General features: G+C 37.8%; 1 protein-coding gene across 1 annotated transcript; it reads right to left on the bottom strand.

The window, feature by feature from the left end:
• Positions 1-750: 750 nt before the first annotated feature.
• On the bottom strand, positions 751-11,782 carry LOC117318425. The gene is made up of 4 exons (XM_033873415.1): positions 11,714-11,782; positions 6,704-6,811; positions 3,567-3,945; positions 751-2,111 (listed from the first exon to the last, which is right to left on the bottom strand). The coding sequence occupies exons 2-4, from the start codon at positions 6,782-6,784 to the stop codon at positions 1,429-1,431; spliced, it is 1,143 nt and encodes a 380-aa protein (XP_033729306.1). The 5' UTR covers positions 6,785-6,811; positions 11,714-11,782; the 3' UTR covers positions 751-1,428.
• Between the last annotated feature and the right edge of the window lie 989 nt (positions 11,783-12,771).

The following is a 12,771-nucleotide window of genomic DNA, read 5'->3' as shown; positions in this document are numbered from 1 at the left end:
TGGGGGGACAGGTTATAGACCTAGATAGAGTTGGGGGACAGGTTATAGACCTAGATAGAGTTGGGGGACAAGTTATAGACCAAGATAGGGTTGTGGACAGGTTATAGACCTAGAGTTGAGGAACAGGTTATAGACCTAGATAGAGTTTGGGGACAGGTTATAGACCTAGATAGAGTTGGGGGACAGGTTATAGACCAAGATAGGGTTGCGGACAGGTTATAGATTTAGAGTTGAGGAACAGGTTATAGACCTATATAGGGTTGGGGAACACGTTATAGACCTAGATAGGGTTGATGGACCGGTTATAGACCCTGATAGGGTTTGGGACAGGTTGTAGACCAAGAAAGGGTTGGGAAACAGGTTGCAGACCTAGATAGGGTTTGTGGACAGGTAATAGACCTATAGATAGGGTTTGTGGACAGGTTGTAGACCAAGAAAGGGTTGGGGAACAGGTAAAAGACTTAGATAGGGTTGGGGGACCGGTTATAGACCTTGATAGGGTTTGTTGACAGGTTATATATAGACCTGGATGGGTTTCGTGGATGATAAGCTGTACTGAAGACCAATTGACCTTAAATTGCAACAAATCTAAAGATTCAATAACAAAAGAACAATCCTGGAATCCTCTCTATGCTTTATAGTTGCTTTTGAAAGAGATACACGGTTCTTGTTCATAAATTAATGTACATGTATATGAAGATCAGATTCGAAGTCTGTCATGTATAGGACAGTACATATGGGAGCTTTATAATAGCCACTGACTGGATCGCTGAAATGATGGAGCTTAATCAATCACCTGTTCTGCAGCTTACTAAATGAATTTGTCAGTAAAGTCTAATCACAGTGATCATGAAGTTTAAGGTAATAAAATTTGAATAAATTTGATCAATATCTCTTTATGTGAACAGAGTAAAGTGATTAGTTTTGCGACTTCCCTCTAGATCTGTTGTCAGGGGTTCAGAGCCATTGTTATATTAAACTTAATATGAAACGCATTCCCCTTCATACATGAGTAACTCTGGGCTTGATTAAGTCAAAATCCATTAAGGTATTCCAGATAAGAAGCAGTTAATTTAAAAAAGAAATAGTTGATGAACAGCCCAACTACAGACAACTGTGTACCATGGCATAAGTAAGCTCACAAGACCTTAGTGTGAGCTAACACAGATACTCTACATGCATAAACTACAACATAATACATAACTTTTTTCTCTTTTTTTGGAAACAATTTAATATTCTCAAGTAGATACAATATTTAAATCTGGTAGTAAAAACATCCATATCAGTTTTGTGGAAACACCCATAAATATATCAATCCACTGTGTGTCAGTCAGCTCCTGTCTTAGTCCAGCTTTACTGCAGGATGTATAACACAACCACATATGGAAAGATCAAAATGATTAATATGTAAACTTTCCTGTAATTTTACTACAGTTGGCATTTTGTTAGCAAACTCCACTTCAAGACACGATAAACAAACGTACACAATTCTTTGAAGTTGTTGAGATTAAGTGTTAAGTTTCCATCTGAATCTACAGTTGTCAAATCTACCACTGCCCTTTGAAACAGCAGTTCATTTGTCTTGTCACTCTTCCTTATTACAGACAAAATGTATGCAGTTGGTGTTATGACAACCCCAAAAACGATATCCTGGAAGTGCATTTTTGACAGCAACTGCCCTATATTTCGGGTCAACCCTTGAAGTTCACAATTCGCCGATTTCATTTCAGTGACCAATGGAAATACGCCAGGATAGTCAGGAAGCAGGACACAAAAATCTGGCACTACAGTGAAGCGGTGAATTTTCGAAATGTTTTCCTCGGAGTCCTCGGAATCCTCAAATAAATCTGATGTTGCTGAAGAATATTTAAGAGGCTGATTATAAGGCAGAAACAAATTCTGAAAATCCTCGTGTTGGTCACCATTAATCACTTCCAACTCTGTATTAGTGTTGTCATGCAGTGATGGTTCCAGAGTTAATACTACCCCGAGTGCCTCGTCTGTGCCAGATTTCATCAGCTCGACCATTTTTGTCATCCAGGTCTTAGCTTCCCCCTTCCTCATATCACACTTCAGTGCTGTTTCAAATGTTGTCAGGAAAATCTTTTGCTCTGAAATAGAAAAAATAGTTGGAATGAAGCTAGTTAAGATCATTGTAAGATATAGCAGAGTTCTTGATATTTTCTTTTGTTTGAACTATTCTGGGATATCCAAAGTCTTCCAAAGCAACTGTTAATGATGGAATCAGTTCTAAAATTCTTAAAACAATATGTAGATATCACATATTACAACATTTAACTAATACCAGAGATCTTCTGGGACCTTAGCACCAAACACTGTTTTAGCTTTATTTATTCTCTAAAACTGTGGAACATGTAAACTTATTGTGGACGATTGTACCTTCACTTTTAAAAACGGTTTTAATTTCCAGGTCAAAAGAAACATGGATTGTAAGACCTTTGTTTAATGATCAATGCCATTGTTGTTATGACGTCATACTAATCATGAGATCATATAATTTTTCAAAAAAAATTAAACCTGAAGAAATTCTGTGATGGATCCCAACAGATCACTTGAGACTTTTACCTGTGATTTCAATAAATCACCTCAGACTTTTACCTGTGATCCCAACAGATCACTTCAGACTTTACCTGTGATCCCCACAGATCACTTCAGACTTTTACCTGTGATCCCAACAGATCACTTCAGACTTTACCTGTGATCCCCACAGATCACTTCTGACTTTTACCTGTGATCCCAACAGATCACTTCAGACTTTTACCTGTGATCCCAACAGATCACTTCAGACTTTACCTGTGATCCAACCAGATCATTTAAGACTTTTACCTGTGATCCCAACAGATCACCTCAGATTTTTACCTGTGATCCCAACATATCACTTCTGACTTTTACCTGTGATCCCAACAGAATACTTCTGACTTTTACTTGTGATCCCAACAGATCACTTCAGACTTTTACCTGTGATCCCAACAGATCACGTCAAACTTTTACCTGTGATCCCAACAGATCAATTCTTACTTTTACCTGTGATCCCAACATATCACTTGAGACTTTTACCTGTGATCCGAACATATCACCTCAGACTTTTACCTGTGATCCCAACAGATCACTTCAGATTTTTACCTGTGATCCCAACAGATCACTTCAGACTTTTACCTGTGATCCCAACAGATCATTTCACACTTTTACATGTGATCCCAACATATCACTCCAGACTTTACCTGTGATCCCAACAGATCACTTCAGACTTTACCTGTGATCCCAACAGATCAGCTCAGACTTTTACCTGTGATCCCAACAGATCACTTCAGACTTTTACCTGTGATCCCAACAGATCACTTCAGACTTTTACCTGTGATCCCAACAGATCACTTCAGACTTTTACCTGTGATCCCAACAGATCACTTCAGACTTTTACCTGTGATCCCAACAGATCACTTCAGACTTTTACCTGTGATCCCAACAGATCACTTCAGACTTTTACCTGTGATCCCAACAGATCACTTCAGACTTTTACCTAATGTGACCTAAAACGTTGGAGTTACCTGTTGACAGTATGTTGTATTTTTCTTGCAATTCCCTTGTCCACTCTTTCGACTTCCACCCGCCATCTCTTCCTGGTGTGTAATAATATCCACGCTGCTCCACAATTGTAAATATGTCTTCCCACATAGCACTGAGATTGAAATCTCTTAATTCATGATATTCCTTCAGAAGATCATAGAAATTATCCAAAGACACATTTGAGCCCATATAACTAAATTCAGAATACTCTTCTCGCATTCGGTCAGGATATTCACACCGATTAATGATTTCCCTGTCAATGAATTTCACAAACTGGATACCACTGTCCATTTTGCTTTTGCCCCCTTTGCACATCACCCTTACAAGAACAGCTCTTTGGTTGTAGGTAGCCTTCCAGCCCTGCAAGTACAGAGAAATACGATTATATTCTATTTAATATGGTAAAATCAAACATGGCAGTTTGTAGCAATCTTAATGTAACAAAATGGGCTTAGAATATGTATCAGTTTATTACATCATTTCAAATATTACCTATCCGAGACAGCAGGTCAAAAGTCACGCAATACTCAACTAGAGAAAACAACATCTGTGATTGACAGGTTGTGTGTAGAATCTGATACTGAGCTCAGGGGCGTAGGCCGTGTGATTTCCTTGGTGATAGAATAGGGTAAGGATCGGTCCAATCTTAGATTGTATTGCTAGAGTCATGATAAGCGGTGACAATAATAGATAGGTTGCTGGGTGGGGAAGCAATGATCAGGTACATATGTTTGCGCACGTGCCTTATTTTGTTAGTTATATGCAGAGAGGCGGGGCGGAAGGAAAGTTGCTAAACTTATATATATAAGTACATGGGATATTGGGTATTATAGAGAGAAATCTAAAGGTGAGGAGAGAAAACAAGAGGATGCTGAAGGAGAGGGAAATCCCCAGACAGGGAAGGAAGAGCTCCCTTGGGGAGAACACGGCGGGAGAGGGAGAAGAGAGGAGATAGCGAACAATGGTCATGGAATTGATAAACTTTATAACCAAGTAGACACAGTCTATATGTAATAAACTATTGTAAACCATATGGTGTTGTTGTTACACTTAAAGAGCTGAATTTAATCATAATATGTGGCTGAAAAATCATCTTTATATGTTGATATTATTGTCTGTTACTTTTAAATCTGTAGTTTAAAACAGTTTAATAGTGTAGAACAAAAGTGTTGTATACATTATCTTATATTATACAAACAATTGAGAAAATTAGCCTATGAAAATATTGACTTTTAATTTTGTTGTTGATAAAAAAGTAATGTTTAAGATAGTCAGAGTTTACCATGGATAAACTTTTTCTTTGATGAATGTCAAGATGTAAGTCAGATTGACCTATATTTGATACATGGCAAACCGCCTTTCTCACCAAGATGAACCCATACCCCAAGTTTAAAGGCCCTGTGGCAATTTTGTAGTGTATCAGATAAAACCAGGACAAACATTGCAGGTTAAATGACAAAATGTGGGTCAGAGTGACCTACTTTTGATACATGATCAATCGTCTCACCAAGGTGAATCTATACCCCAAGTATAAAGTTCATATGACACATAGTGTATGTAGGAGGCGATAGACCCTTGACAACATAGCAGAACAACTATTGACTATACCCCCCCCCCCCCCCCCCCCTTCCAGTGGGGGACTGATTGATGTACTGCTTACTTTCCTGACATCTTGGATATATATGTTAAACAGCATAATAGGCATGTTAACTAAATAGTAATCACTAGCATGTTGTCATGTGACCTTCTTACTTACTTCTTGTCAACTTTGCTTCCTAATCTCAAAAAAATAATGGTTACCAGTGTAATATTAAAAAAAAAAAAATAATTGCAACATTTAACTTTTTGTTCTTAACCTGTTATTGGGTGACTTTTAATTTGATTTCAGTTAAGTTTGCTACATAGCATAAGTGGGTATTTATCATTTTTCATGTACTGTGTGCATGTATAATGTATTTTTGACAAGATAACTTAACTTCTCAAAACTCCCATGGACATTAAAAATACACATAATTTCAACTTAATTGAGTTGAATTGCAGAAGTTTGAAATGAATTTTCCCAAGATGCAGCTATATCTTTTTTTTCAGATTGTCAGATACATGTAGTTAAACCATTTTTTTTTACTCGATATTATAATTTTTTTAGTTAGTTTTTCACACTTTTTCAGCTTTAAATTGTTTCAAGATATGTTGGTTAAAGTTGGTATGGCACTTCAGTATGAGTTCCTACAAATCAAGTTCCATTTTCAGGGTTTTTGGGTCAAGGTCAAGGTCACTATTACTATTTTTAGTGGGGCCAGTAGGGTACATAATTAATATGCTTGTTTTTTTTAAGTTTATCGTGTACAACAGCCAGGGCCATTTTGTGGATGAGCCAGACTTGTAGTAGATAGTTGATACCACACTCAACATTATGCAAGCCTCTTGCATGTCTACTGTTCTAAGAGACAGCTCAAAACGACCCTTGCAGAAGGCTATTCTAGCCTATTGGAAACCAACAAATTATATATTGGGTACTAGAAACATGGAAACATAGCGGCATTCACAGCATTGTGACAGTGAGTCTAATTATACCTCACTGTCACAATCTATATTTAATCATTGATCTATTACCAAATGGTAGTATACAGTCAATATGAATACAATTTGGGCGACAGATAAATAGAATGTAATTATAAAAGTATACTCTCATAACTTGTGACCGTGACGTTGCTTTACTTTTCATTGTGGCTTCTGTAAATAAATGCTAGCATTCGAAAGCTCTCTAGGCCGAAAGTAACCGGTGGCCATTGTTTAACCTACAATACCCGGAGCTGTATTTCTACACTGAATGAATCACTGTAATCTGTATAGTATACAGTATCATGGATACGATAACAATTATAGGCCAATGCAACACAGAATGTAAATATTGAACGATGGTTTTGCTTTTGTGTTTTTTTGTTTTTGTGTATATATACAAATTGTACAAAGACATCTTCCTTGGTAACAAATTGGTGATAAGAGAACTTAAACTTTAAAGTAAAGGTCATTTTTAATGTTTTTTTTTCAAAATCAGTGTAAATTGATGAAAAATTGGGTTCAAGGCCTTGTAAATACACAGCAGAGGTAAACTTACAAAAAGCTGAAGTCTGATATCATCATCAACAGCCACATGTGGTTGTACTGTTCTCCTTCTTGACTTTGGGGCTGTTGCCATAACCTTTTCTTTGTGTTATGCAGCTATCTGAAACATTTAAAACCAGAGCTTGAAAGAAACATAGAAAAACACGTTTTTCAATACTGAAAGCAGTAAAATTGGGTAGGAAAGAATCTGCTACTGTTTGTTATACAATTTGAGCAAGGATTTTGTCCCAAATATTTAAACTTCAAACTGCTGTTTTGATTCCATTTGGATAGATATCATATTTTAATCCTTTACATATTCAAAGTGGTTTGAAATGAGGTCATTTTTTTTTTTATAAAGATCAGCATCAATGGAGAGAACTTTTTCGGTATTAATTTATTTACGTAGATTTTGGATTGTCATTTCTGAGTATATATATATAGTAACGTCCTCTTTAAGATGAGCATAATACATAAACATCTATGATCAGTCAGAACTGTTGATATCTAAGTCAATTAACCATGATGACAGGTGTGATCAAAGACACAAGAAGGTTGAACCAAATATCATGAACCACATAACATGGACCACATACCATGGAACACATATTACGGACCATGGACCATAGACAACATACCATAGACCACGGACCAGACACCATGGACTATGGACAACATACCATGGACCATGTACCACAGACCATGGACAACATACCACGGACCACATACCACGGACCATGGACCACAGACAATGGACCACAAACAACAGACCTTATACCATGGACCGCATACCATGGATCACATACCAAAGACCACAGACAACATACCATGGACCACATACAATGGACCACATAACATGGACCACAGACCACCACTTTTTCAGTATGAATTTATTTACGTAGATTTTGGATTGTCATTTCTGAGAAGATATAGTTACATCCTCTTTAAGATGAGCATAATATATATACATAAACATCTATGATCAGTCAGAACTGTTGATATCTAAGTCAATTTACCATGATGACGGGTGTGATCAAAGACACAAGACGGATGGACCAAATACCATGGACCACATACCATGTACCACGGACCATATAACATTGGACCACATATCAAGGACCACATAACATGGACCACATACCACAGACCACATAACACGGACCACAGACCATGGACAACATACCATGGACCATATACCATAGACCATGTACCAAGTACCACATAACATCGGACCACATACCATGGACCACATACCATGGACCAAGTACAACGAACCAAGGACCACATACCACATACCATGGACCACATACCATGGACCATGTAAAACGAACCAAGGACCATATACCAAGGACCATAGACAACGAACAACATACCATGGACCACATACAACAGAACTTATACCATGGACCACATACCAAGGACCACATACCACATAACATGGACCACATACCATGGATCACATACCAGGGACCACCGACCACATACAATGGACCATATACCATGGACCACATACCCAAGACCACTAACCACTGACAACATACCACATACCACGGACCACATACAATGTACCACAAACTACGGACAACAGACCACATACCATGGACCACATAATATAGACCATATACCATGGACCACATACCATGGACCACAAACTACGGACAACAGTCCACATAACATGGACCACAGACCACATACCATGGACCAAATACTGTATACCATGGACCACGGACCACCAGTGTTCATTTTAGGCCGCGCCATCACTATAGGCGCATAAAATTATGTTTCACCGGGTCCTCGGGCGCAACAAAAAAAATGAACCATTCCTTAGCGATAGTAAAGAAATATCTGCCGTATAACCGATCTCCACCGTTGTTTTCTTGGTTTTCATGCCGAACGCGCCTCGAGTGATACAACGATGTATTTGATTGGTCGATAGGGACATGTAACCTAACAATGATTTTGATTGGTTCTGATTGTTTCAGAAGTAAACATAACAAAAATGCCTTCGGGAAAAAGAAAAACTCCGTTTGAGGGGGGGTACGTGAAAAGTAAAAAAAAACAAGCTGTATTACACTAGGCTCCCATTTTTTGGTGAGTCAATGGTCAGAAAGTAACAATGACGGAACGATCAATGATTCCACAAAGCAATCGGGCGGTGCTTCAGCGAAAAATACACAGCAATCCGACATTGAAGTTACTGAATCTAAGGTGGACTAAACGGAATCATCGACATCGGCCCGAATGTTTCAGAGCAAATGGCTTTCTCTTTTTGATAAGTTAATTGTTCCTGGATGATAAATTGACTGACATTGTGTGAATTTTGATGTGAATGTGAAGATTAAGAAAATAAAAAATTATACTAGTAATGCTAAATTACTTTTGCCTGACATTTGAATTTTTGAAGTGCAAGTGAAGATTCAGAAGAAGAAAAACAAAACAATTTATAACAGTGGATAATTATTTTTCATGATATTTTTACCTTGGCCCTACTTTTTTGGCCAATGACCCCAGTTTTTCAACCCAAGGGGGCCCAATGGCCCCCTTTTTCACCAATCTAAAATGAACACTGGACCACAGACCACGAACCACTGACAACATACCTTGGACCACATAACACAGACCACATACTACGGACCATGAACCATGGTCCAAGGACCACGAACCATTGACCACACACCATGGACCACATACCACAGACCACAGACCATGGGCTACATACCAGGGACCTGCACATACCATTGAACACATACCATGGACCACGTATTATGGACCAGTCGACATACCATGGACAACATACCACCGACCATGGAGCACATACCATGGACCACATACTACGAACCATACACCATGGACCACAGACCACATACCACGGACCACATACCACATACAATGGACCAAGGACAACAGACCTTATACCAAGGACCACAGACCACATACCATGGACCATATACCATGGAACACACACCACAGACCACATAATATGGACCACATACTATGAACCACATACCACGGACCACCGACCACATACCACGGACCACATACCATGGACAACATACCATGGACCACGGACCACCGACCATATACCACGGACCATGGACCACATACCATGGACAACATACCATTGACAACATAACATGAACCACACAATGAACCACATACATGTACCATGGACCACATACCACTGACCACATACCACAGACCACATAATATGGACCACATACATGTACCAAGGACCACAGACCACGAACCACTGAAAATATACCGCAGACCCTATACCATCAACTACATACCACAGACTATACATACCATGGACCACATACCACAGACTACATACCATGGACCACATACTACGGACAATACACCATGAACCTGTACAGACTACATACCACAGACCACATACCATGGACCACATATCACAGACTACATACCACATAACACAGACTACATACCACGGACCAAATCCAAAATTGAAGTGTAAGACACTTGCTTGTTTTGTTTGTTATTGTTTAACGTCCTATTAATAGCCAGAGTCATTTAAGGACGTTCCAGGTTTTGGAGGTGGAGGAATGCCGGAGCACTCAGAGAAAAACCACCGGGTCCAGCCTACATCGGTCAGTACCTGCCAACTGCCCCAGAATACCTCTTTAAAACTGCAGCTGACGCTATCGAATAATGTTTTTTCTGAGTAGTTGCATCCATGTGGTCACAAATACCATTTCTAGATCAGTATCCACACAAGAGTTCTCCATTTAGGTCAAGTATCATGCATGTGGCAGATCACAGCAACAATTATTCTAATATCAGTATAATGCTTGAATTTAAGATTTTGTGATGTCACAGCAGGCTAATAAATTTCTAAATATGCATTAGAAATATTTAATCATACCAGATATTATTGCAAAGATCCATAACATAAATGTATGCTAATTGTAGCAATTTCAGGGTTCATTGTTTCGCAACACTATCATTGATGGAGGGAATAATAGTTGTGACAATAAACTTTCTGTCAGAAATCATCCGTCCATTGTCCAGATCCTACATTATCCTCATGAGGAGTTTGACGTTCTACTAATAGGAACATATAAAAATCCTTATAGAAATACTAATATAAAAATCAGGGCAAACTTGGACTTGAGGATTCAACTCAGGCTAGTTAATTTTCCTTTTGCTTATTACCAACCAGGTGCATATATAGGGACATGGTTTTCAATAACATATATTTAAACAGGCTGGATAATCACTGGGAAAATAAAGATATATTGTACAATTTTAAAGCTACAATTCAGCGATGTAGCGAAATCTGTATCCATAAGGTTTATATATTGAGTCTGATATAGAGGATTTACATCCTGCATCAGAAAATTAATTTAATCTAATTAATGACTGTTAACAACAACAGTCAACAGGAAATGGGGTTATTAATGTATCAAAAACGACATCTCGGTTGTCAGAATGTTTCAGGATGTATATGGATACTTATTTATAGTGATGTTAACTATGTCATACGACATATTACACCGAGCCCCTGTGGCCAGGTGCAGCTCCACACACAGGGGCATGTCTAGTTTTATATTACAAAAAATTGTCAGAAATACCTATATATATTGTCAATATATATAGGTATTTCTGACTATTTTTTGTAATACAAAACTTGACATGCCCCTGTGCTCCACAGGTGCCGGATTTCCAATAATCATATATATATATATATCAAAATCAATTCCACTGTACTACATTATAAAAAGTGAATTCCATTCTAATACTTATAAATAGTCTATTTACTTAGTAGTATAATGGACTTATAGATGTATTATATATATATATATATAGATTATTAGAAACCGGGCAGACGCCTGTGATTCACTAAGTCAGTGACATACTAACTTTGGCGTAGTTTGCTACATCATGAAATCGCTGACAATGGTTACATTATCACTCCAACAGCCACTTAATACGTATGGCAGTCATAAATCAAGTCATTTCTACACAGTATATGCGTGAAATTGAGATAAACACATCTTACCGTGGGGGCTAGATTACATCGAGAAAGTTTTCAGATTCCCGGGAAAGCGTGTATTCGGAACAAACGAGGCGTTCCGAATGATGGGCTTTTATAAAAAGAAACCAAACCTTTTCCGGATTTTTACCGACCAGTTGCTTTAAAAAGCATTTTATTTTATTTTTACAGAGGAACTTCATAATTATAGCATTTTCCATGTAGTTTACGACAAGTTGAATTCATATGTGTACAATACATCAAGGATCATCCAAAAGCAACATAAAAACACCATGTCTTTAATATTTCAATCTAATTAAAATCAAGATAGTCTAACAACATCCCATAGGCCTAAGGGGTCACGTCAGGGTGACCTTTTGGATCAGTCAATCAAATGACTACTTCCAGAATCATGGAAGGGAGTTTTATATGTCCGAATAAGCATGAGCAGAGTGCATAGGTTCCCATAAGCTGTCAATTTGTTTCAAGTCATTTCGTTCTAAATAGCATATACATTGTAGCTATGTACATGCTATGACGAAATGGATTACTTTATTTTCATCGACAAATACACATAACTCAAAGGTCATCAGAACGTGACCCCGTATGGGATGTTGTTAGATGTTCATGTAACGTAGTGAGAATGACCATCTAGATTTTAATTAGATTGTTAATATTTCAACATGTACATACTGTATACCTGGTAATTTTCGCCGTCGTTTAATTTTCGCCATTTTCGCCCTTTGATGATAGGGCGAATTTAAGATGACGGCGAAAATTTCAAGCTCAATTGCAGGATTTACAAGTTATCGTACATATGCTACTTGTAGTCGGATCCAAAACATACCCTCGTACTTTCCAAGTGTGTTATATCCTATACAATGACAGGCAACACGTATTATCTATTTACACTAAGTTTATAAAATAGGTAATTGTTTTATTCCAATCTGTGCATGTGAAATAAAATCTAGATCTAAATATAGGCCTTGTAAATTTGCGATATCACGTGGAGTTCAATCGAAAATATCGGCTAAGACAGCGTACTAGGTTTAGTATATTTGATTTTTAAAAAAAGCTTTAAATAC

This window comes from Pecten maximus, unplaced genomic scaffold (assembly GCF_902652985.1).
Source record: "Pecten maximus unplaced genomic scaffold, xPecMax1.1, whole genome shotgun sequence".
NCBI lineage: Eukaryota > Metazoa > Mollusca > Bivalvia > Pectinida > Pectinidae > Pecten > Pecten maximus.
This window is presented reverse-complemented; position numbering and strand designations above follow the sequence as displayed.

Coding starts and splice junctions, on each gene's coding strand:
- LOC117318425 (XM_033873415.1), bottom strand. CDS start 6,784: ATGGCAACAGCCCCAAAGTCAAGAAGGAGAACAGTACAACCACATGTG. Junction 3,946..6,703: donor ATATCAGACTTCAGCTTTTT/GTAAGTTTACCT, acceptor CTGTACTTGCAG/GGCTGGAAGGCTACCTACAA. Junction 2,112..3,566: donor ATACAACATACTGTCAACAG/GTAACTCCAACG, acceptor TTTCTATTTCAG/AGCAAAAGATTTTCCTGACA.